Below are 26,094 nucleotides of genomic sequence, written 5' to 3'. Positions count from 1 at the left end.
GCTGATGCTCACCAAAAATTTTAAGATTATAATACAAAAATATTAAAAACAATAGGATTTACAAATTTTGAATACAATTTTTTTCTGGAGCATTTTTTGTGGAGGAGTTACAAGAAGGTCTGATTACGAACTTGGTCCCGGTGAACTACGATATATCAAACGGAATACTCCATTCGAGAGTTATCGTGCTTACTAGACGAACGCCGCTAGATCGACTCCAAATGTCCTGAAAAGGTTTTCGTACAAGTAGACCAAGGGTCTAAAAGCGTTATTTCGATGAAGAACGATTCGACCGAATCAAATGGTATATACCCCCGATATAGCTGAAGATATAAAAAAACCCTTGAAAAACTTTTCTTATTTATTCTGGTTCTTGAGAAAATATTGTCAAACCCCCACGTTTATGACCGCAACATGTATTGAAAGAAGACAAATATAAAATCAAAAGAAGACAAATATCAAATATACGGTGGAGGGTATGGTGGAGGGTATAAAAATTACACACTCCATTCGAAGCGAGAAACTACTGCATTTTCTTCACACTCCACAGGCAACAAATACCCCACTCTCCTCTTAGAGCCCAAGTCAAATGTTTTTTAACCCTCAGCCACATGGCTAGAGGGGTACATATCATTTGATAAAGTCAAACCGTGCCTAGTTGAAATAACGGTATTAAAACCTAGGTCACTTTTAAATTTCACACATCCCAATATTTTTTTAACTCAAGGTCTGGTGTTAAGATTGAATATATCGGTCCACTTCTTCTGGTACTTCCCCCACAAAAGGTCGAAATTTTCAAAATAAATATTTTCTGCACAAAAAGAGAAACGATAATCCGATTTTGGCCCAACTCTGAAACTCCAAATATTTGCATTAGTGCTAGCTCAGGTGCGAAAATGGACAATATGAGTACTCCATCAAGTATCTCCCTCACAAATTAAATTCTTATAAAATGTGATGTAATAATCCGATTGTCTACAAATTTCACACATCCTACTATTTTTACGAACCCAAGATCTGGTAGTAAGATGGGATATATAGGTCCTCTCCTTCTGATACCTCCCCCACAAAGGCTCAAAATTTTGAATATACATGAAGCTCATTAAACATGAAATTAACATCCGATTCCATTCAGACTTGGTACATCTCAATTTTTCCATCAAAACAAGATCTGTTATAAATATGGTACAGAGCGGACTATTTCTTCTGTTACCTCCCCCCACATAAGGTTCAAGATTTTTGATCAAAAAAACGCTTAAAGAATTCGAAATAAGCATCCAACTCTCTTAAAATTCCACACATCCAAATAGTCGATAAGTCCAAATCTGGTACGTTATAATATTTTTATCAGTCTTAGATCAGATACGAATTGGTAAATATCGGCCTACTGCTTCGGAACATCTCCCATAGAAAATCAACAGTTTAAATAATCATAATTCAAGGTGGGAGGGGGTATACATCTGTTGGCCTAAACCGACTGATATTATTTTATTTGTTATATTCATATTCAATTGAATTTGAAAACCTCAACTCCTTCAAATTTCCCCCAGGCTACATTGTTCGAATATAATGTTAAAATTCCGAAAATCGGGAAAAATCTATATTATAACCACACTAGTAATTCAAATTCATTTCAATATCATTTTGTTTGGAGTGACCAACAACGATATTTTTCCTTTATTTTTTTTAATGAACACCGGCAGTATCTGAATAAATGGTCATAACATATGTCGTCAAATCTACTGGAACTTTATATTTTTTAGAGAAATTAAAAAACAAATTAAAGCACAAATGTAATTTTATGCCCATACTTCGTCAAATAGGGGGTCAATCGACTTATGCTTGTAGGAGAGCAAAGGACACAAGTTCTTTGATTCTTCGCGAAAGTGGAACATTCACTTCATTTGATTAAATTATAAAGTCAAGATTTATTGCATCTAACCCTTTCCAACCAAGCATCCTAGACGCAATACAAATTTTTGTGCCAAATTTTGAAGCTTTACGTCTTATAATGTCATTAAATCGACTTAGAATTGTATGCTGATCATGAATATTTAGGGAAGAATATACGGAAGGGTATAATGAAATAAAGTACAATTGTTAATTGTCTGCAATTTGGGGCAAGATTGGCCAACCCAATTATTTCACGAAATACTTATCCTAGACTGAAATTTGGTTCCGTGCATATGAAGAGGAATTGAAAAAGATCGAGCATTTGTTGCATCACTTATGCTTATGGGAAAGCAAATGACACAGATTCTTCGCTTCTTCTCGAAAATGTTCCCTTCATTTAAATAAATTAAAAAATTCAAGATTTATTGCACCTAATCCTTTTCTACTTACTTCTTCTCAAGAACAATTCCTACTTAAAATTTGAATTTTTTTAATTTTCAAATTTCCTTTTTTTTAAGGGCGAAGGATAAGGTCATATGTAATTCGATGTACAACAAAGCATTTCAGGCCGTACTCATAACACTCCCCTTTATTTACTGGTGTAAGGTAAGCAATAAAACAACAACAGCAAGCCACATTAGCAATATTCAAATAAATGTCTAAACAAAGGCAATAACATAATTTCAACCTTTGTTTTCAGTTCTCATTTTGCCCAAACCCACACAACACTCCACCCCCCAACTCCAAACTATGCTAAACATGTTTTCGATGGATATGTGAAAATGTTATGTGGTGAAAGACACACATCGATAACATTTATGTTCAATTTTTATCTTGTGTTGTTTTGTTATGTTTCTACAACAACAACAATAACAAACCATCTTACTGCTTGCTTAGCCAATTTTATTTTATTTTATTACTTTATCCTCGGTTCGTTTTTCGATTTCAGTAGAAAATTGATTTCATTATAGGTCTAAGGACTAAGGGAATGTCGAGGAGCCGTTTATTCTTGGGGTTTGCCGTTTTTCCATTAGCCAGATTTCATTTTTTTTGTTGTTTGCTGTTGTTTGTTCATTTCAATTTTCACAATTGCTTTGCATTCCTTGATTTCCGAAGTGGCTTTGACACTCTGTAGTGTGGTGGAGGAGTCGAAAGAGTGAGGAGCAGGCAAAAGAAGAGAAAGGAGTTAAGAAAAGAAAATTGTTGAACAAATGTAATTTTCACAATATTATTGTTTTTCTTTTTTTTCTTGGGTTTATTTACATCCCTGACACTCGATTCCCATACTCTCGAATCGAGGAGCCCAGGAATGGGCAAGTTCAAAGCGAGAATGTAATATTTATGTGTTGTTGTTATTGTTTCCCTTCTTGCTGTTGTTGTTTCGGATAGCACTATAACTGCCATGGGTTGTGTGTTTGTTGCAGTTGTTTTTTGAACTTTCATTTACAATATTGAATTTGGGATCGTTTTTTCTACCTCCCATTCCAGTGGCAAGCGGCAACAGCAGCACATCGTCATCCTCGAATGCCAAGGGGTTTGATTGCCCAATTTTTTCAAATTGACAGACTTTTTCCCCCACCATTTACAGCATAAACAAATTATGTACGTGATTTTACAGGTTTTTATTGAATTCCGGCAGTTTTTTTTCGGTGGTGTTGAATACTTCCATATACCCACTTCCGCCCTTGCCTGTCCAACGGACACATATGCCAAATGCCGATGTATTTTTTGCCAGAATATATTCAATTACTTTTGTGATTCTTTGCAAAAGGTAAGACAGAACAGCAGATAAAAAATACTTTTCCTCCGCAGTTTATTGAAGGAGTTATGAAGTATTGGAATTGGGCTTTAAAACGTTTCATGATGATTTTTTTGAGAATTAAAAAACATTGGAAAGGTAGGAACTCATTTAAAAACAAAAATACAAAAAGAGTTAAGTTCGGCCAAGACTAATTTTAAAAACACTCCACCATGAGGCATAGAAAACATTTAAATGTAAAACAAGTTAAAAAGGAGTAAGTTCGGCCAGCTCCATCATTTGGAACGAATTTGGAAATTTTCAAAAAATAAAATCCGTTAAAATTGGAAAGGTAGGAACTCATTTAAAAACAAAAATACAAAAAGAGTTAAGTTCGGCCAAGATGAATTTTAAAAACACTCCACCATGAGGCATAGAAAACATTTAAATGTAAAACAAGTTAAAAAGGAGTAAGTTCGGCCAGCTCCATCATTTGGAACGAATTTGGAAATTTTCAAAAAATAAAATCCGTTAAAATTTCTACAAAATTTTCTGTCACAGGCTGTAGTATCCATTACGAATTTCAAATACGATATCTCAAACTATTTTGGTGAGTATTGTACATAAAATCGTCAAAATACCGAATGGAGGAAGGAACCGATATATGGGGCCAATACGAAGACCTGGAGCTGTATAGACAATTTTCTGTCACAGACTGTAGTTCCCATTACGAACTCTAAATACGTAATTTGAAACTACTCCGGTGAATAATGACGCTATAATCATCAAAGTACCGAATATTGGGAGGTACCGTTATATGGGGGCTATACGAAGACGTGGACCTGAACAGATAATTTTCTGTCTTAGGCTGTAGTATCCATTTCGAACTTCAAATACCAAAGTTGAAACAATTTCGGTGAATAATGTTGCTAAAATCATCAAAATACCGAATATCGGGAGGTACTTATATATGGGGGCTTTATGAAAACGGGGACCTACATCGCCCAATTACGAACTTAACCCGCCTACTGGTAAAATAAACATGTGTGCAAAATTTTAGCCTTCTATCTCAATTCGTTCGAAAGAAAGCGTGATTACAACAGACAGACGGACAGACACACAGACGGGCATCGCTAAATCGACTTAGAGTTTTACGCTTATCAAGAATATATGTCCTTTGTTGGGTCTGACATGAGCATTTCGAGGAATTACAAACGGTATGACAAAGTTGGGGTCTTCAAAATTGTATAAAATTAGTGGTTCGTTGGTATGAGTTCTATACCAAAAAGTGAACCTACATATAAGATTTTCTGCCACAGGAGTTGTTACCTATTGCAAGAAATATCAGATTTCAAATAATTCCTTTAAAAATAGGTGGATATAATCATATAACTCTTATATTAGAGCTACAAAAAAACAACAAGACAAACTTTCTGTAGAACCTATTACGAAATATAAGCTCCGAATTTCAAACAATTCCGTTGCACTTTTGTACACAAAGTTCTTCCACAGAAGGTAGAACGTTAAAACGTGTGGCTTGAGCGTAGTAGTAGTAGCGAGATACTGTTGTCTGGTGGCTGATTTTGTAACCCAGATATATAGGGGTTATGAATAAACATGGACCATTTACGACCACGTTGACAAAATACACTTCCTACCCTAGATAAGAAAAAAACTTCACAGCAGAGGCAGCGGGATTAGAAAACGAGCGTGATGATCTCCGTCGTACCAACCCTACTGATCCTAGAATCAGTTCTCAACCTGTCGCTATCCACCCACATATTGTCCGAAGCCTGGAAAATGGGCCGGGTCGTCCTTTTACTGAAGCCAGACAAGGATGCCAGTAAAGGCGATTCGTACAGGCCGATTTCGCTTATGTCACCAGTAGCTAAGACTCTTGAGGCTTTACTCCTCCCCAGCATTAGAGGAAGCTATCCAATCGCCAACCATCAGCACGGATTCCGTCCACAACATAGTACCACAACAGCATTACACCCCATTTCCACACATATTAGTAGGGGATTGAACCAGAACAAGCCGTGTGACAGAACAGTGTTGGTTGCCCTTGACCTATCAAAGGCATTTGATACGGTCAATCGTGCCATACTGTTTGAGGACGTGCAGAGAACCACCCTCCGGCCAAGTTTGAAACGTTGAATAATTAACTATATGTGTAGACGCCTGTCGTACGTGGAATTCCGGAACAAGAAATCCAAAGCCCATAGAGTGAAACAGGGTGTTCCCCAAGGTGGGATGATATCTCCCGAACTCTTTAACCTCTACCTTTCTGGAATTCCTCGCCCTCCAGACGGCATAGAGATCGTAACGTATGCGGATGATTGTACGATCATGCCGTCGGGCCCAGTGGTCGATGACATATGTGAAAGGCTGAACACCTATCTCGCAGAGCTTGCCGCATACTTCCACGTGAGGAATATGAAAATATCCGCCACGAAATCAACGGCCACACTCTTTACCACATGGTCTGCGGAGATGAGAACACAGCTGAATGTTCAGGTCGAGGGGAATCTAATACCGACCACGAACTACCCCAAGATTCTTGGGGTAACGTTCGACAGCATGTTCAAGTCGTCCGCGCAAGCCACAGCTATCTGCGACAAGATGAAAAGTAGGAACAAGGTCCTTAAGGCGCTAGCCGGCAGCTCTTGGGGTGCGGACAAAGAAACCTTGTTGGCCTCTTATAACGCGATAGGTCGGTCTGTGGTCAGCTATGCGGCTCCAGTGTGGTCTGCGAATACTAGTGCTACGCAGTGGAAGGATATCCAGACCTGCCAGAACGCTGCCCTGAGAACTGCGACAGGGTGCCTCCTCATGACACCAGTGGACCATCTACATGAGGAGGCGAAAGTCCTTCCCTACGTCAGCATAATCATATGTTTTCGTTGCAGTACCTGCTTGGGTGTTACCGTAAGAGTCATCCCAACCATCATATGGTGGATAACTCTCCCCCACCCAGACGTGTCAGAAAGGACATACATGATCTAGAGAGGGAGGTCCAGCGCTACAAGAGAGAACCTCTAGATCAAGAAGCCTATCAGGCAGGTCTGAGTGGCATTCACACCGATGCTGTCGCGGATGCTATTTGCAGTTATAAAGTGAATGCCGTCCACCCCCCATCCATTGCAGCTGAAGAACGTCAGCTGCCTAGACAAACCACGGTAGTTTTGGCGCAATTACGTTCAGGATGGTGTAGTCGTCTCAATTCGTATTGGGCACGAATTGATGAAGATGTGCGTGACGCCTGCCCGTTAAAGTAGTCGAATTTCTAAACCTGGAGCTGGAACCAGATTAGCAGAACGCAAACACTCACATGTACTACTGCTAAAACAACAACAACCAACCAACTTTTCTCTTGGCCAAAAGCTCCCACAATAGTTATGGGAATTGGCTGCACTTTCGAGTTTTGATTTCATATTTGTTATGGTCGAAGTTGGATGGTATTGATCTGGACAACGTTTACTTTCAACAACACACAAGAATCAGAACAATTGAGCTTTTACGGAAAAGTCCAGGACAATATCCCACCGTTGATTCAAATCTGCTAAGATGGAATTGGGTAGCGTATCAAGGGCTTCGGGCAGCAACTTTTCCATTTGGTTATGTAAAATTTAATGACAAGGATATGCTCCTATAAGCGTGTATTTGGCTGACAATATTTTTTAGTAATAACGGCATACTTTCCTCTTTGATATGAATTGAAGATCTAATTGTTTATCTTAAATGATAATACCTCACATTAGAACACCCTATACATTTATACTCGCCTCGACAATTTCAGATAATTCAGTCTTTATGTAGAAAATTATTACTCGATTTAATTGAACTCATCGATATATGTACCTACATATTTATATTAAATTTTAACTATTTTTTCAGAATTTACTTACCATCATTTTCCATGCATGGTTCTCCCGATGCCGAACATATCGACAGAACATAATTCTGATTGTCCTGTTGCAGTGTGAACTTTGAATTTCTTAATGGACTCATATCAATGCTGCAGAATGAAAGAAAAGAATACAACATAAATAAGAAAATTAATACCACAACCGAAAGGTAAAATAAATTGCAAGTTAAAAGCAACAATTAAATTTTTTTCCAACAATTTCTCCAACAATCATCAGTGTGTAATATAAATAGTAATGAAATACGATATTAAGACCTCTTTCAGGGTTAAAGCAACATTGCACAAGGTAAGAAAAATTTTAAAAATAGTAATACTTATTAAACGAGAATGAAAACAAATTAAGGTTTCCCTTCTCTCTTAATGAGCATTGTATCTTGATCTTTAACCAAAAATTGCAACTTACATTTCGTTGTCATGAGCCACAACAGTACAGGGTGGCAATTCATTACAGGCCAACGGAGTTCCAAAGGAAAATGTATAAACGCAATCTTGGAAACCCATTAGTTCTGGATGGACATTCTAAAATTAAAAAAAAAATAAATTTAGCAAATTAAAAAAAAATTAACCACATTCATTTCGAATACCCTCAAATCAACATTGGTCCTATATAAATAAGAAATCGGATATTTTTAATTTGTCGTCTTAATAGTATTGTCACTAAAAGATATATTTTGATTAAAGAAGTGAATAATCAGAACTAGAGCATAAAATAAGGCTTACAAGATCATATCTCCAATCCATACCGAGATTGTTTCGAGAGAGAATTTCTCACCCGTAAATTCATTACAAATCAAAAATAAACTTCAGATGTCATTGTGAAGGATATTAACTTAAGTATCCATTCAAATTGTTAGCAGGCTCACTAAGAAGTACCGGTAAAATTTTTCAATTAGGGCCATAGGCAGAATAGATCTAGTCTGGTTCTAGATGAACTCCAAAATTAATATTGCAAACTTTCGAAACCATAAATATTCCTAAGGGCAATAAATCGGAAATCCATATTCTGCCAAATTTCACATATTAGTCAGTAACTAACGAGGCAAATACGTCGATCTTCAATTGAACAAAACCAAATCTCATGGATTTATGGTCAAACTCAAGTCTTATTGTTGTAGCAGTATATATCCTCCACCGTGTGAAAGCTTGACTTGTGGTCATATAGGGTATCTTTCAAATCACTGAAATTTAGAGGATTATATGGAGGGTCTGGTCGTGGATTAATATTAAAATTCTTTGAGAGTCTAGAAGTGGATTTATATGAAATTTTTTTGAAGGTCTAGACGTGGATTTATTTAAAAAATCCTTTGGGGGTTTAGACGTGGATTTATATGAAAATTCCTTGAGCGTCTGGACGTGGAGTTATTTGAAAATCCTATATGAAAATTCTTTTAGGGTCTAAACGTGGATTTATATGAAAATCCTTTAAGTGTCTAGATGTGGATTTATATGAAAATTATTTTACCTTCTAAACTTGGAGTTATTTGAAAATTGTTGAGGTTCTAGACGTTGATTTATATGAAAATTCTTTAGGGGTTTAAACGTGGATTTATATGAAAATCCTTCGAGGATCTAGACGTGGATTTATATGAAAATCTTTGAGGATCTACACGTGGATTTATATAAAAATCCTTTGAGGATCTAGACGTGGATTTATATTAAAATTATTTGAGGATATAGACGTGCCCAGCCATAGATTCAAACGTGAATTTTAAACGTATCTATTGAGCTTCTACCCGAAATGAAGAAGTGGATTTTTATAACTATTTCGAGGGCCTTTCTTTATACTTTATGGGATCTCGAAAAATATTCCGAGATGTTGAAAACGAAATTACAAATGTTATATACCATCCATTTTGCGGTAGAGGGTATAAAAATTCATAAATTTTAAAAAAGAAACGACTGCACAGTCTTTAAGTTAAAGCCAAAACTACCCTGCTTTTCTAGGCTTTCCAGCAAATCTCAAAAAACATTGTCTTGAAGTCCACTTAAAGCGGATCATGAACTAAGTTGTCTTAAAAATATTCTGTCTAGTCTGGCAATTGATTTTTGTCTATTATGAACCGGAACAGATATAAAGACCAAAGTTCCAAAATATAGCGTCTGTATATTTATAATATACCATTCGGCAGAACAACCTGGTTTTTTCCACGAAGTATTAGTCTGTTGTTTTTGCTTATCTCCACGCAGATAGAATATGCTTAATATTTAACAAGTGTTCTAAACAACCTCAAATTGTCTGGACTGACGGTATAACAACAACAATGTTATGTGACACGTCTTAGTTTACGTGGTGCATTTTCGTCTGAAGTTGTTATGTCGTTTTTGCATTTAAATTGCAATAAATCAAGTACTTCTGGGACATCTTAGGTCTACCATCCAGGGAAAAAATAGAGATGTACGCCACCTTCTAAAATCCATCTGCCGATTTTAACATAATTCATTCCTATTTTCGTAGAAAAATAAATATATGTCCCTTCCACTATTTCAAAATTTAAATACTGTCAATTTAATTTCCAATAAAGTGTTCCGGAGCAGCGTAGTACCAACCTTAGCATCTTTATCACAGTAGAAATTGATCATTGATGAATAATTTGTGGCGCCGTTACATGGTGTTGGCGAGGAATGGCGAATAACGAGTTTATCGCCCTCAATTGTTGGTTTGGGTTGTACAGTTCCGTAATTGAAGAATCTGAAAATAGAGAACATATATATTTACAATTGATGTAAAGATTCTGTAAATTCAACTTTTTCATACTTTTCCTTGTAATCTGCATGGGGCTTTTGAAAGCATACACTGCTCTCTGCAGGACACATTGCGTTTTCGGCATACAGGACAGGTTTACAGACGTTTATGATAAATGCATTACCTTGACGATCACTTATTCTAAATTTAAAAAATAAAAAAAAAACATATTTATTTTTAGATACTCTGAACTTCTGCTATATTTCTGCTTACCTATAATTACTGTCACTTAGCGGCATAAGATTAAAAAGATGACCTGTCTTGGGATCACGTACCGAACAATCATTGCCTTTAACATTATCCGGTTCGGGTAAACATGCTAATGGTGTTTCAAATGTTATGTAAAACGAACAGGTATTGGGTGACTGAAGAGAGCAAGAAAAAATTATTTTAACCTTGATTTTTTCTTAATCTTAATAGTTTTATAAAACTTACATAAGATGTCACTCGTGACTGATCTTTGTCCAGTGTATAATCACATCCCATGTACACATGTAATTTATAATTTTCCGATGAATTTGGACACTTTTCACCATTGGAAAATGTGAAATACATTTTGCCATTGTGGTATTCCAATTGATGATGGGTTCCTAAAAAATTAAAACAAAACTGTGTTACTGATACATTTTGAAGCGACCGAATGGAAATAGATATTTACCCAGTACATATTCTTTATTGTTGGCCTTTTTCAAACAAGCAGCTACATCGGAACGTCCATTACAAGTTCTGGTTAAATTTCCACAAATATTAAATTCAAAGGTATCGCCAAATGCACCTCGCGTCCAATGAGCAAAATCTGTTTGCAAGGTACTAAAGTTAAATACATGACCATAGACCGGTTCGGTGAGGAAACAATCATTTGTGGAAAATGTCTAGAAATTTGGAAATATACAGATATTATTAAAAAAGTAGTAATAATATTTATAATAATGAAATATTTGATTGATTTACATGCAATTCAATTAACTCAACTACGAAGAAATGGTTGAGCTTAGGAAATCAGAAGTGAGGAATCCTATTTTCTATTTTGACCTGATTTCCAAGAATATTTTTAAATTCAATTTTTTACACATTTTTAAGGGCCTAAAGTTCATTTTTTAGGAATATTTTTGAGGGTTTTAAAGACAATTTTAGTTTTAAAGACAACTTTAGAGTGCCTAAACGAGGATTTTTAAGAATATGTTTTGAGGACCTAATGTTGTTGTAACATCTTCACACGCTGTGTTTGTCCAGGTTCAAGTATAGACTGCATTCTCAGGCTGTAACTAATGATCTTCTGTAGTGAGTGAAGTAGTTTTGACAGTGCAATTAAAGAGGTGCATAGTATTGTGTGGAACTTTATCACACGCCGGGCAGACGCTTCGCACATTTTCTTTAATTCGTTCCCAAGACGACTGCACCATCCTGAACGTAATTGCGCCCAGATTTAAATGTAATGAATGGACTACGAGGGCGGCATTCATTCTGAAAATGTTGATGGTATCTGCGGCTGCGGCTGCACCTGTATCTTCTTGATTAGACCCTCTCTCCTTACTGACACGTCTGGATGGGAGAGTTTTATCCACCATATGATTGTTTGGATAACTTCCACCATTACACGCAAGCATGTAATTCAACGTAAGTATATGAGACAGTTGACGTTCTTTAGCTGCAATGAATGGACTCCGAGGCGGGAATTCATTGCGAAAATGTTGATGACATCTGCGGTTGCACCTGTATCTTCTTGATTTAGAGCTTCTCTCCTTCCTGACACACATGGGTTTATCCACCATAAGATGGTTTGGATAACTTCCACCATAACACCCAAGCAGGTAATTCAACGAAAGTATATGGGAAAAACCTCCCCCTCCTCATGTAGGTGGTCCACTAGAGTCATGAGGAGGCACCCTGTCACAGTTCTCGGGGTAACATTTTAACAGGTCTGTATGTTTTTTTTATTGCGTAGCCTATAGCGGCCTATCACATTATAAGAGGTATCCTTGTCCGCACTCAAAGTGCTGCCGGCTATCCCATTGAGGACCTTGTTGCTGCTGTTCATTTTGTCACATATAGTTATGGCTTGCGCAGACGACTTCAAAATGTTGTCGAATGACCCTTAGGATCTTTGGTTTGTTGATGTTAAAAGCATTAGCTGGCAAGCCCCGAGATGTATTCTCTACATACCCTTTCTTCACTTTCTCGTTTTTATATCTTTCCTATCGCCAAAACATTATTCTTCCTAGAATGACCACAATGGGCGAAAGGTCTCCGAGTGAAGTAACAACTTCAACAATTTTTTGTAAGACAATTGAACACCCATTAGAAACTTCAAAAACAAATGCTCAGCCACTTTCTTTAAAAAAATGGGGAAACCCATCAAAATACCAAATATCGGTATCTTTATATAGGAGATATACCACAATGGGAACCTGTTATATACCACAATGTATTAACTGTTTTTGGCTTGGTAGTAAGGAACCCGTAACAACCTGCAAATACCAAATTTCAGACAATTCCGTTGAAATTTGTGGCGAATGTCTTTGAAATGCCTTCAATGAGGGGACATATTGGGGCTATACAAGTTGACCGCTGTAGTCCATCCTCGAACTTATGTGATTACAACAAACAAATTTTAGTAAAGCCAGACGCTGAAAATACGCTTCAGTCATTAAAACAAAACATTATAGTTTAAAGCATTTCTTTCTTCACTTCAAAACTGTAAACAAAGAATTTGAATTGAATTGAACAAACGGACATGGTAAAATCGGAGTAGAATTTGACTTTAATCATGAATGTATACACCTTTTTGGGTCTAAAAGTGATTATTTCGATGAGTTAAAAACGGAATGACAAATTTAATATACTCTCCATGTTATCGTTGAGGGTATAAAAAGCATTTCGCCAATTAGGTTCAGGCAAAAACGACAAATTAGCATTACTGAAATTGTTGAGAGAAACATTTCTATCTTTCTCTTTGCCATTTAATGTTTGGCTCTCCGTAGAAGAGAAAAGTATGAAAAGTCAAAAACATATGACTATCAAAACAAAAACAAACATAAATATTAGCGGTAAAAAAAACTGTGAGCTTCGACAATAAAAATCCTGATTATGCAGGACCGATACAAACATATATGAAAATTAAATTTCTTAAAAAAACTTCAATTTTTTACAACTACAATATGCCGTCATATGGTCGAGTGACAACAATGTTTTGCACCCCCTCTCAACAACCCCCTTGGTGACGTTAAACTAACAGGCAAGTTGGTTGTCAACAAACCATGTATGTGAAAATGATTTCATTTCAAAATTTTCCTCGATGAAACACATATGTACATGCATATTTACTTACCAAAGGATTTGTTCCTGTGTCATCACTTGCTGCTGCGTAATTGACCTTGAAGTGCATGCATCCCAAGAGCAAAAAAAGAAGGCACCAGATTGGCGACACTCGAAAGGTCATGATGGAAAACAACAACAAACCAAATCTATGCGATTACTTGTTAAACTTCACTTGCTTTGTGTTTACTCCAATCGAAAGGGGGGAGGATAAACGAGCGGTGGTTGTTTTGGCTGACGTTTGCTTTTTTAATTCACAAAGAGTTTATATTTGGAAAATATAAACAAAGAACATTTTTTTCTGTTTTCTTCACTTCTAATCTAACAAACTTTATTGACTTTTAACGAAACGCTCTATTCTGTGTTGTTTCGATTATTCATTGATAAATAATACCACTTTTGTTAACTGCCGGTATATTTTGTTATTAATCACTCTCCACTACACGCACGTACCGATATCTCACGAAACACGAAACGATTTTTGTTAAGGTATTATTTTACGCCTTTGATTATCAATATTTTGGCCGTGTTATTAAATTCCTCGACCACAAAACACTAACAACAAATTAAAAATTCAATGCAACTAAAAACGACGAGACGCATCCAGTTGCAATCCGCGCAAATGGAAACTCACGAACATACTGATCGAATTGACGCAGGTGTTTATGTTATGTTGTTCACAAAGCATTTGACGCGTTCAAGCTTTTTGGTCGAGTGACGGGTGAACACAAATATGTCCTCTATTTGATACAACAGGGACGCCGATTTCATGTAGCTATTATTGTCGAATTTAATTTTTAGAACGAATACTTTTCCAGGTTTATTTATTATTTTTTTCCAGAAAATTTTTGCAAACGCGTAAAAAGCTCCTTCGCTTCGAAAGTAACTGTGAACTGTCAACATCAACTGTTTTGTTTACATTCAGTGATGCACATTTAGCGGAATTCACCAATGTATTAATATGGTAAAAGCGCGAATTTAAGCAATTCTATACCCTTCGATTCTGTGTGCTGAGTATATTAACTTTTTCAGTTTGTTAACTTTATAAGTAACCAATTCAGACTCTATTGGCAATAAGTTGTGGTTGTAATTGTAATTTCCTGCATATACAGATCAAATTTTGAGTACTACTACTACTTACTACTTAATTGTAATTTATTGACATTTATTTACTTGAACGCCGTTCCCAAAGACATAATAGTGATTTGAAATTCAAAGAGATTCAATAACTTCAAGAGATACAAGAACTACGAAAACTATTCTGGAACAGAGCATGCCTCTGTAAATCTGCCATGATGGGGACTATACCAAACCCTAGATAAGGTCGGCTAGGAAGACTACTTTTGACAACGATTTGATAATAAAATTAGTAGTTTTTGCACTATTGTAATAAAAAAAACAAACAACTTATTGCATTGGTGTTGAATAAATAATTAAAAACCACGAAAACTGAATGAAAGGTTAAAATTTCTTTTCGAAATCATGTTTTATATATCACTAAAGGTTCATTTCGCTACAGACACTGCAGATTTTGATATAAGCATTTTAAAAATACTTTTTCTTTTCTGAATCATTTTTTTATTATTGGGTTCTGGTGGCCAACCGAAGGTGCACATTTTCAGCTGATCTCTTTGGCAAGTAAACACGATCTTTTTGTTTGTTTACAAACTGCTGGACAACGAATGTTTTCTCATCGGAGAAAAACAAATTCGGCACTTTACCACTTTCGGCCATGCGAAGGATCTCTCTATCTCTTTTGTGTCTATTTTCTTTCTCTTGTGGTGTAAGTTCTTCAACTTTTTGGATTTTCAATGGCTTTACCCCGACCTCATTATAAATATCGCGATATGTTCAGCTCACGAGCCATTTTTCGGCCACGCGATGCGGTTTTCGATCAAGTCGCTTCTTTACTTTTTGAACTAATTCCGCTGATGTTGCTGTTTTCTTCCGTCCACTTCCTTGACGTCGGGCTACGAGCTAACGAGCGATGGTACGAGACAAAAAAGATTTATTTACATTTAAATGCTAGAGTGCTCTGACGATAGCCACTTGTGGTTTTCCAAATATAAATAAATCACACAATTACGCTTGAATTCTATCAGGAATAAATTTTTTCTAGAAAATTCTCACCAACCGCTTGTAAACAATATAATGAGCTGTCGCTGGAATAATTTTAACAGCTGTCGAACGAATGGCTTAGAAATGACAGTAGTCTAAAGTTGGTTGCAGTTTTTTCATCTCACTTTGTATGTGGCATACGGAATCAATCCATTTTTGTGAAGGCCAAGATATTAATTATATTTACCAACACTGGTAACAGCTGATTTAGTTTTACTTATGTCACATTCGTAAACACCACCTTAAACGGTCATTACCGCCGTTCGGTCGACAATTCTGCTTTGCGTTTATTTTTTATCATCACTTTATATTTTGCTGACATTTGGAACTTATTTAAATTGGTGGTTAGCCTTGCAGACAAAAACAGGGTTTTGGTGGTCCAAGTCTTAGATTTCCCATTCGACTAATGTTTTGTATTAAACGCCCCTTAAAATGTCATCTACAAGTGAAATTGAAGCTCTACTAAAGAAGGCCGTTACCCTTTTACAATCTTCCCATGCCAATTCGGCGGCAGAGCTCAGACTGTTGTTGGATGAAGAAATCAAGAAACGTTATGGAGCCGACAAGACACTAACAAATAACATAAATAAAAAACAGCTTGAAGATGAAGCAAACTTTCCCGGTAGAGCAGTTACACCACCACCTCAGCCGGTTGAAGCAGAAGAGGTTATAAATCTTGTAAACTCTCCGGCTAAGACAATTTCAGATTCTCCAGACACTATTGCTGATTCAGATGATGCTGTAAGTGGCGCGGGTGGTGCAGGAACTGCCGGTGCAATGTTGTCGACCACTGCCGAGGATGAGGCGAATCTAAAAGAGTTTGGCGATCTTAATTGTTGTGTCTGTGGTGAAATGATGTTCACGGCCACAAATCGTTTGATAGAATGCTCACGTTGCGGTGCCCTTTATCATCAGGAATGCCACAAGCCTCCCATTACAGACGAAGAGGCATCCGAAGAGCAAGGTCACAATTGGCAATGTGACAATTGTGCAACCAAACCAACTACTAGCAAAACCGGTAGTCAGGTGGTTGTGATACCCGATGAACCCATGCCCTTGATTGCTACCTCTGTGGCTTCGATAAAATCAAAATCCTCGGCAACATCATCTCGCTCCTCATCATCATCGAATTCATCCTCGCCATTTTATAAAATGGAACAAGCCACCGCATCTGCCACAGCAAAAACTTCTTCAAAAAGTCACAGCAAAGAAGATCGATCTTCTTTGGGTACGAGCACAAAAATATCCTCATCATCGTCGCTGAATGCACCAAGTTCGTCATCGTCTTCCTCATCCTCGAAGAAACATTCCTCATCATCATCGTCTTCGTCGAGCAAAAATAAATCATCGTCATCTTCTAAACACCATCATGACAGTAGTAAACGTAAATCGAGTAAATAATAATGATGCATGTTGGAAATGGAAAAAACCTTGTATTCGAAACTTATACATTTTGACTGGCATTTTTTTAGAATTTAGTAATTAATGGCCACCAATTTTTTATGAAATATTTTGAAATAAAATATTTATTTGGTAAATAAAAGAGTAGTAAAATAACTGACTGACTAGGAATCAACGCCCAACGAAACGTCTGAAGCTTGAATCTTGAACTTTTCCACGGGAGCCCGTCTTGGTGGATAAGACTGGCTTTTTTCGAATTTCGTACTAAAAGCGAGCGACAAGTACTAAAACGTACAAAAAACTTGATTAGAATGAGAGTAACAAAAAGTTTTCGGAAATTCGAACTTTAAATTTACGACAAGTTCCAAAATGGTTCCATTTGGTATTATCTGAACGGATGGAGCGGAAAACTTGAAGTTCAGTATGGGAATCAAGGTTGGAAAAAAAAAGTTTGATATATGAAGGTGATTTTGGAAATGTGTACGAGTGCACGAAAATGACTAAATAATACTATATTTGGTGCAATTTGTTCTCGGTTGGACCGCTAGTGCTTGAAATCTGAAATTTGGTATTAGGGTCGCTGTTAATGTGTAGCCCGGACATATGGAAGAGGTTTCGGAAATGGTTGTTCGAAAAGCACTGATATTGAGTGAAGGAGCAGACATAAAATTCTGAATATTGATATAACATTGAGGGTATCCGTGTTTGAGATTTGGCAGTGGTTTGAAATGCGTACTAAATATGTTCGAAAAGTACTAATTGATACTTAATTTGGTATTGGGGAATAATGATGGTCAGATATGGAGGTGGTCTTGGAAATGCGTAAATTGAAGTGAAGGGATAAAGCTTAAATCCCGCAACTTAATTTTAAGGTCTCTGTTTGTATCTGGGATTGAGATATGGAGGTGGGCTTAAAAATTTATACTATAATTGTACGAAAATTTTGTATTGGATGAAGGAATGGAGATGAAAGCCTGAAATTTGATATAGATGTCAGTGTTTGTGTATGTTGTTGAGATATGGAGATTGTGTATTTTAACTGTACGAAAAGAACTAAATTCTACCAAATTTGATATTTGGTGAAGGGAAGGAGCTGGGATTTGATATAGCTGTCACCGTTGGTGTCTGTAGTTGAGAGAAGGTGGTTTTTGAAATGCGTAAGTGCAAGATGTCAAAAAATGTTCCGGTGGGCGTTGGGATGGAATCTAATCACGAAAGATCGCATGAGATTATGGATTTTCCCGTCGTATATTTTCTAGTGTTGCGAACGGATCGGCAAGTATTATATATCCTCCTGGGAGAGATACTGCAACCTATTTTAATATATTATATCCTAGCATTAAAAACCAACGACTTTGTATAAAATCCGTATCCGTAGATAGGTACCTATCTTCAGAAAAGGTTAAAGAGTATTATTTATTGTTTCATATAATGAACGTATACAACAATTACCAATATTTATTTTAATGAGATAAAGTAAAACAATGTCTGCCGGTCGTTTGAAGATGAGATGAAAAAAAAAACAAATAATTGATACAAAAATTATTATTTAAAAATTTAAATTTCAATAAGTTTTCTTTAACCAAAGTACTTAAATCAAGAGAGACAATTTGGGCGAAATGCTTTCATAAATGTAAAAAAGTAAAAAAAAAATAATACAATCATTCGATACAATGGAATGCCGGGCAACTGACCGTGGCAGGGATTTTACGATGGCGACCTATGCACTCGACGTGATTTCTTGACGGTAACAGCCGGTGTTCGAGGACTCTCATCGCCACCACCCACTTTACGTACGTTGACTCTAGTCACTGGGGTTGAGGAGCTGTTTGTTGTTTTTGCCGCCAACGGTGTTGATTTACTACTGCTCGATGTAGTATGGGAATTTTCTTCGGTTGCCGGTTGTAACGGTTTCTTCTTGCGTTTCACATTGACAATCACATTGGCATCCATGCTGACATCTAATTCAAAATTAAATTCATATGTTTTGGTTGGTTTTTTATTTGGTGTTAGCCTATCGTTTATAATTGTTTTACCCGAACGTGATGAGGACATTGAAATGGCCGGTGACATACGGATACTTGCCTTGGCATTCATGGGAGTACTTCTAAGTCGCGGCGAAGAAGTTGATGATGTGTTGTGGCCAGATGGTGAAGGTCTTTTTAATGGCGATCGGCGACTACGATTTTTTGCCGAACTGTTTATGGAACCATTTAGTTTGGTACGCTTTGAAGGTGATGGTGATGACAGCGGAGATCTGGACACATCCAAGGATTTCCTTTTCAATGATGAATTTAAAGTTACAGGTGACATTTTCAAGACATCTTTGGGAGTCGATTTAGGCAAACGTTTTGGTGTAACCTTAGGTGTAGATTTATCTTTTGTTGTTTTCAGATTGTTGGTTTTCGGTTCCTTCTTTATAGGTCTTTTGTTATCGTAAATGACATCACCATCGTCGTCATCGCTGGCATCAATTACTTCATTTTCAGAATCATCTACATCCACAGGAGCAGATTTTTTAACTTTAGCTTTAGTTTGGGCTGTTTTAGCCTTACTTGTTGACGGCATTTCTCCCCGGGATTTCAACTTTAATTCCAAATCCCCTGAGTTGGGATATTTCAACGCCTTTAATGCATTTTGGAAAATTTTACGACATTTCTCATAATCGGGAGTGGTATTATATTCCATTTTCGAAACATATTTCATATATTCCAGTACAGCTTCGGGCACTGCAGACCCGAATAGACTTTTCAAGCTCTCCGAAATTTTCGACATAAATTCCTCTTTGGATTTTTGAACCTTTGAAGGATTTGCCAATAACTTATCTCTAACCCACGGAAGTTCAATGCCAAGCCATTCGATTAAATTATAACCCAAAATTTCCATATCTGCTCTCATTGTTGGCACTCCCAAATGGGCATCTCTAGAAGTGTAATCGATTGTACCATTATGCATTTTTTTGGGGTCCGGTTTAAAGTCTTTGGTGGTGAAACGTGAGGCCAAACCAAAATCGACCAAATATGCTTGATGTTGTTGTTTTGGTCCATAGCCCAGTAAGATATTGGCCGCTTTCAAATCGGCATGTACGTAACCACAACCATGAATAAATTCATAAACATCGAGCATTTGTAGAGCCAATCTATAACAGGTACCCTCCGGAAGTCTACGATTATTTTCAAGAAAATATTTAGCCACATCAGAACCATAGCGCGGCATAACAATAAATCGATGTTTAATGCCATTGATTTCTGCTGAACCGTTGCCGACCATATATGGCATTCCTAAGCTCTTAAGACCATGATCCTTTTGAAATCGGCGTACATCGTCTAACTTTGCATTGCGCATATAAAAATGCATTTCAACGAACAAGGGTCCATTGTCATGGGGCTCCTACAAGCAATAAAAAAATTGTTAAAAACAAACATACGTAGATAAATAAGTTTGGGAAAATCATACACATTTTACAACATATTCGTATTTGTTTTCTCCGGGTTTGGTGGCAGAATAGATTTCACCAAAGCCGCCTGTGCCTATTGAGGGTCCTATTTTCCATTCTCCCTTCATCATATCGGTTAAAATTGTACCCTCTTTTATTTTTTCCGGCATGTTGTATAGCTTTGATTTCTTTGCTCCTGCAGCGGCTTTTTTGGCGCCTCCAGCTGCAGCGGCAGCCTTTTTTGTTGCAACTTTCGGCATCCTTTTTTTGTAAACTGCGGAAACTTAGATTTTTAAAACCCCTCTTTACCGATCTTTATGGACTCTTGTCTCAGTGATGAAATACAAAATGAAATGAAGGGATTGTTTTTTGTTTGTTTGCAAAAATCGACGCTTGCCGTTTTCGCTGTTCACATTCAAACTTGTTTGTTGTCTGTTGCAGGCACCGAAGGGGAACATTTGTTTTCGGCGGCGTTAACTCATTACATGTAAACCAATCAGCGGCGGTGTGCTGTCAATTTCGTCGGTGGCAATATTTCGGTGCAAATGATAAATAATTACAAGCTAAATGGATTTATTTGACGGCGTAAAAAACAGAGGAGGACTAGCTTCCACCTTTGTTATGTTGCTTTTATCAGCGGTGCCCAAAAAGAAATATCTCTTTTTATTCAAATTTCTCTTTGCTTATTTAAATCAAGAACAAAACAGTGTTAAGTCATTATTTATACAAATATTTTTTATCCATTTGATTTATTAATTATTTTGGCAAACATTCGTGTTTAAAAACAATTAAATAGAACCGTAAAATATAAAGAAAAACAGAGTTTTAATTTTCTCTTAAATTATCTCTTTTTTCTCTTCATGTTCTAGAACACGGTTTTGAGCACCCCTGCTTTTATCCATTGTTTATGGCATTCGTTAAGTGTTTAAAACTTGGCTGCACTTGGGCGCCGGTTGCCGGTGTAAATATTTGTCATAAACGACAGAAATACAGTTTACTCATATTTATTACACTTCTACATGAATACACATTGACAAACAACTCTTTCTTAAAAAATTACTAAAATTGGTGCCAAAATTCTTAAATGTGTTATCGAAAAGAACAATTTCAAGCATTCACAAATGGTTGATAGCACAATAGTGTTTATAGTTTAGTTAATTTTCGAATGATGAATGTCAATAGTGTTGTTTCAGCCGATGACTTAAGCCAGCCAAATAAGCGCTTTATGTATTCCCTGCTTAAGTCATCGGCTGGCTTCTTCGGAAATGAACAAAGGAGTCTAGGGCCAAAATCGAACTAGGTCAACCTAAAACTCCTTTGTTCATCTACGAAGAAGCCAGCCAAATATGCGCTTTATGTATTTCCAGCCTTAGAAAAAGTTAAATTTTTCAGTTGAAGATGACGACTTTTCACACAAAACATGTTTCAGCACAATTATTTTTTTGCCACTTTTGCGTTCTTTTTTTTTTTTTTTTTGATATGTAAGTTCTAGATTATACATGATTCTCCTTTGAATCGCGCTGATATATTTTGTATGGTGGCACTTTTCTATTAAGAAACCGCAAAAAATTAAGATTCTGGCAAGCAAAGGAACAAAGCTTATATATTTTAGGGCAACAGAAATCCATATTTGGTCCATTCATTTTTACAAGTAAAAACGAAAAATCGATTTGAATAATTTGGCTTCAAAACGTATAATCGAATGTATTATTGACTAACATAAATGATGTTTTGAAAGTCGAAGAATTCCAAAGCCCATCTTTCATTAGGTAAAAAATCATAGAAGGCATTTTATCAGCTAACATGCCATAAAACATTCACCAAAATGTTGTCAAATATCTACCTACCAAATTTCGATTTGACCTATCGTTATTTTTCGTTGTAAAGAATCGATTTATCGATTAGCCGATAGTCAATTTACGTATCCCTACAAGCGTCTCATTTCATTCGTAAAAAGAAATTCGTGTCGTTCGGAGGTTTCGTGCCGTCAAAAAAGCAACTCGGAAGACTTGAAAAATATATACATATATTCATTCCAGTTAATATATAAATAAACAAAAAAGCAAATATCAAAAAATGGTAAATACCTAATCATAAAAAACAGCCACAAAAGGCGAAGAAATCACGTATCGAAGACAAACGGAAGAAATCATTGTGTCAATGAATGGACGGACAAATTGTGCTTGTGTTTTAAGAAAAAATTGTGGTGGTTGATGGTGGTAAATATTGTTGGGAGTTTTGGGAGCGTGCGTGCGTGGAAGTACGTGATGGAATAGAGGCGATATTATGAAAACGAAATGAAATGTAGCAACTTAATTTTAGAAATATGTTGAAAATCTTGTCCTCTTTAACTTAAATGATAAAATTTATGGCAATGGCCAAGTATAAATCGGTTTTAACCTCACTTTTTAAAGGGTTCGTTCGTTTGACTACAAATGCAATGATATGTATTCTGTTTCCTTCGTTACGTTCAATTTGTTGTTTTTAAAATTATGATTTGTGTGATTGTACATTAATTATTATTGTTTAAAGGCTGGAGGAAAAGCTGGTAAAGATTCTGGAAAAGCAAAAGCCAAAGCTGTTTCTCGTTCGGCCCGTGCTGGTTTACAGGTAAGAAAAAAGTTGCGCGCGTTGTAATAAAATGTGAGGCAAACAAATCAAACATTTTCCCGCCATTTTACTCTGTGTGTGAGGGTTGGGTAAATGCTTGGAGTTTTCACTGCATTTTTGTTTTTAATATTTTTAAGCGAATTTTTAAATTTTATTTTGAATTCTTTTAGTTTCCTGTTGGTCGTATCCATCGTCATCTGAAAAGTCGTACAACATCCCATGGACGCGTTGGTGCCACCGCCGCTGTTTATTCTGCTGCCATTCTGGAATATTTAACAGCAGAAGTAAGTAATACATCTAAAGTTGAATCTAACACATTAGTACAGCCCAAAGGCAAGCCAGTCAGTCGGCCACTTCATGTCGAAACATGGAAAATTCTATGCTTGCTTACATTTTTCCTAGACTTTTCCTTTGGTCGTTGTTGGTAAATGTATGATGCCTTTACGCGCCAAATGATTTAGCTGTTGTGTTCGTTTATCTTTTCTCTCTTTCCCTCCTTCTGACAACAAACAACAGCATAATTATCACATTGAAGAATAGTGTAATGACTATTTTTGTTGTTGGTGTGTGTATATGCTGTACACTGTTGTTTTATGTTTTTCATTTGACATGGTTCGACCTGACAGATGGTGGTCCCTTGTTTTGTTCTTTCATTCGTATGTTTTGTGGCGTCATTTGCCCGCCATTTTTATGTATTTTTTGTGTGTGTACATTTTGATATAAAAGAAGAGTTGCCACACTTTTTTGTGACTTTTTTGATTGCGCATAATTTTGGTCCAAAATTACGAACTTTTGTTTAAATCGATTACTTATTTTTAATTTGAATAATAAATTTATTCAAATTGTGATTGAATTAAAAAAATGCGCAAGAGCGCAAATCGTTCGCTGAAAATCATTAGAACGACTGACCCATTCAATAGATTATTCAGGTATTTAACAACTGATTGTTTGACTATATTTCAAGAAAGGTTTATAGATAGAATGTCATGTTTATGAATGAGGTAACCGTCTATTATCCCTAATGGACAAACAATTTTAAGAGAATTATAAATAACCCTTTTCCAGGAATAAAAAATGATTTTAGCATATTTCATGCATCATGTATTTCCTATAAATAATAATTGCATAATCTTTAAAATGTCTAGTATTTATATTTTTTTCTATTTACAATTGTTTGTCAAATTTAAGTTAGAACATTTTTCTGTATGAGGAGTTGAAAGTTTAAGCTAACGAAAAACACCCATTCTATGTTTGTCTTTTAATTAAATGATGCTTTCGAGTCGACATAAAAAACAGGCCCTTTATTAAAAAACTAAATGTTCCGTTGCTATTTTGCTATAATCCTTGTTTTTTATTTATTTTCCAGGTTTTGGAATTGGCTGGCAATGCTTCCAAGGATTTAAAAGTCAAACGTATCACTCCCCGTCATTTGCAATTAGCCATTCGTGGTGATGAAGAATTGGACAGTCTTATTAAGGCAACCATTGCTGGTGGTGGTGTTATTCCACACATTCACAAATCTCTGATTGGCAAAAAAGAAGACAACGTACAAGAGCCGCAAAGAAAAAATACCGTTATTTTATCGCAAGGGTATTAATTGTAATTTCTTTTTTTAATTTTTATTTCTATTGCTAATAATTATAATGATAATAACATAAACCTTACAACAAAAGATAAAATAATACAATTTTATAAACTTTCCTTTTTTCATTATATTACCAACAAAAATACAACACACACAATATAAGAAAGATACAAGAAGCTTATGTAATTTCAATAATGTCTTTGGTTATATATAAATACAATTGTATGTTTTAAATCTGCCATGATTTGTCCACTCCACCACCCATGCAACCAGAACAAAATTCAGAGTGTTTCTGTTGTTCATATACTTTTTTCCTTTCGGTAAATTATGAAATTCTCTTCTTTATTTAATTATATAAACAAATTATTAAATGAAACAATGTTTTTACGTTTAAAAGAATAAGTAAAATTACAAACAAATTTAAGATGTTTAAATAATTAAATTTATAAACAAAGAAGATTTACAAATAATCACAAACAAATAAAAATTACAAAATTGACTACATTTAGATAAAAACCTTAAATTGATTGTTTTATTGAATAATTGGTTTCTGCGGATGGGTCAGGGATGGGAACTGTCTATTACAGAAGTGTTAACGAGGAATTATTTTAAATATGGTATTTAAGACTCGCAATAGATAATAATCCTTGCGGTAGAAGTTTATCTCTACAGGGTGGGATAAGAAACTCCTACAAAGTCAAACGCCATAATTTTTACATTTTGTTTTAAATTCTCTGTTCTGGTGGCCAACCGAAGATGCACATTTTCAGCTGACCTCTTTGAAAGTAATCACGATCATTTTGTTTGTCTACAAACTGCTGGACAACGAATGTTTTCTCATCGGAGAAAGTCAAATTCGGCAGTTCACCACCTTCGGTCAAGCGAAGCAACTCCTTAGCTCTTTTGAGTCTACTTTCTTCCTGTTGCGGAGTAAGTTCTTGCTCTTTTTGGAATTTCAATGGCTTATTTTTATTTCGGCTTAAGTCTTATTAACATTAAATTTCTAGAGTGCTCTAATGATAGCCACTTGTGGTTGTCCAGCCAAATATAAAAGAATCACACTATCACGTTTGAATTCTATCACGAATAACTTCTTTTCTGAAAAATTCTCAACAAAATGCCTTCGTACACTTGTAAACAATATAATGAGCTGTCACTGGAATAATTTTAATAGCTGTCGGACGAGTGGTTTAGAAATGACAGCAGTCTGAACTTGGTTGCAGTTTTTTCATTTCACCCTGTATATGTTCCCGTTTTGGTATGGCCTCATATAACAGAACTCGTTGGAATTTGTAGTTCAAAGTGTAACACGTTTGAATGCTGATAC

The 26,094-nt window shown here is 36.0% G+C and overlaps 4 protein-coding genes across 5 annotated transcripts in view; 2 read left to right on the top strand and 2 right to left on the bottom strand.

Annotated features, from left to right (window-relative positions):
• The window catches only part of LOC101896481 (cation-independent mannose-6-phosphate receptor), a 208,480-nt gene extending 193,979 nt beyond the window's left edge, over window positions 1–14,501 (bottom strand). The window contains exons 1-8 of the mRNA XM_059121128.1: window positions 13,631–14,501; window positions 10,961–11,174; window positions 10,738–10,892; window positions 10,516–10,667; window positions 10,315–10,443; window positions 10,107–10,248; window positions 7,963–8,078; window positions 7,540–7,649 (exon numbers count right to left, since the gene is read on the bottom strand). Coding sequence (XP_058977111.1) covers window positions 7,540–7,649; window positions 7,963–8,078; window positions 10,107–10,248; window positions 10,315–10,443; window positions 10,516–10,667; window positions 10,738–10,892; window positions 10,961–11,174; window positions 13,631–13,741 — 1,129 coding nt within the window. The 5' untranslated portion in view covers window positions 13,742–14,501. The remainder of the gene's footprint in view (window positions 1–7,539; window positions 7,650–7,962; window positions 8,079–10,106; window positions 10,249–10,314; window positions 10,444–10,515; window positions 10,668–10,737; window positions 10,893–10,960; window positions 11,175–13,630) is intronic.
• Window positions 14,502–15,975: 1,474 nt separating this feature from the next.
• LOC101896305 (integrator complex subunit 12) lies at window positions 15,976–17,278 on the top strand. The gene has a single exon (XM_011296522.3). The coding sequence runs from the start codon at window positions 16,168–16,170 to the stop codon at window positions 17,134–17,136; it is 969 nt and encodes a 322-aa protein (XP_011294824.1). The 5' UTR covers window positions 15,976–16,167; the 3' UTR covers window positions 17,137–17,278.
• Window positions 17,279–18,515: 1,237 nt separating this feature from the next.
• Window positions 18,516–21,106, bottom strand: LOC101896134 (nucleosomal histone kinase 1). 2 transcript variants are annotated; one of them, XM_020038768.2, is made up of 3 exons: window positions 20,593–21,106; window positions 19,173–20,526; window positions 18,516–19,097 (listed from the first exon to the last, which is right to left on the bottom strand). In XM_020038768.2, exons 1-3 carry the CDS (start codon window positions 20,830–20,832, stop codon window positions 18,844–18,846), a joined length of 1,848 nt encoding a protein of 615 aa, XP_019894327.2. In that variant the 5' UTR covers window positions 20,833–21,106; the 3' UTR covers window positions 18,516–18,843. The 2 variants fall into 2 exon arrangements, with proteins under 2 accessions (XP_019894327.2, XP_005189128.2); XM_005189071.4 differs by having other exon boundaries at window positions 18,516–20,526; window positions 20,593–21,103.
• A 1,388-nt stretch (window positions 21,107–22,494) lies between these two features.
• LOC101895971 (histone H2A.v) lies at window positions 22,495–25,290 on the top strand. Its single transcript, XM_005189070.4, has 4 exons — window positions 22,495–22,651; window positions 23,105–23,182; window positions 23,353–23,466; window positions 24,549–25,290. Exons 1-4 carry the CDS (start codon window positions 22,649–22,651, stop codon window positions 24,777–24,779), a joined length of 426 nt encoding a protein of 141 aa, XP_005189127.1. The 5' UTR covers window positions 22,495–22,648; the 3' UTR covers window positions 24,780–25,290.
• The last annotated feature ends 804 nt before the right edge of the window (window positions 25,291–26,094 follow it).

The sequence above is a fragment of the Musca domestica genome, unplaced genomic scaffold (genome assembly GCF_030504385.1).
Source record: "Musca domestica strain aabys unplaced genomic scaffold, Musca_domestica.polishedcontigs.V.1.1 1, whole genome shotgun sequence".
Taxonomy (NCBI): Eukaryota; Metazoa; Arthropoda; class Insecta; order Diptera; family Muscidae; genus Musca; species Musca domestica.
This window is presented reverse-complemented; position numbering and strand designations above follow the sequence as displayed.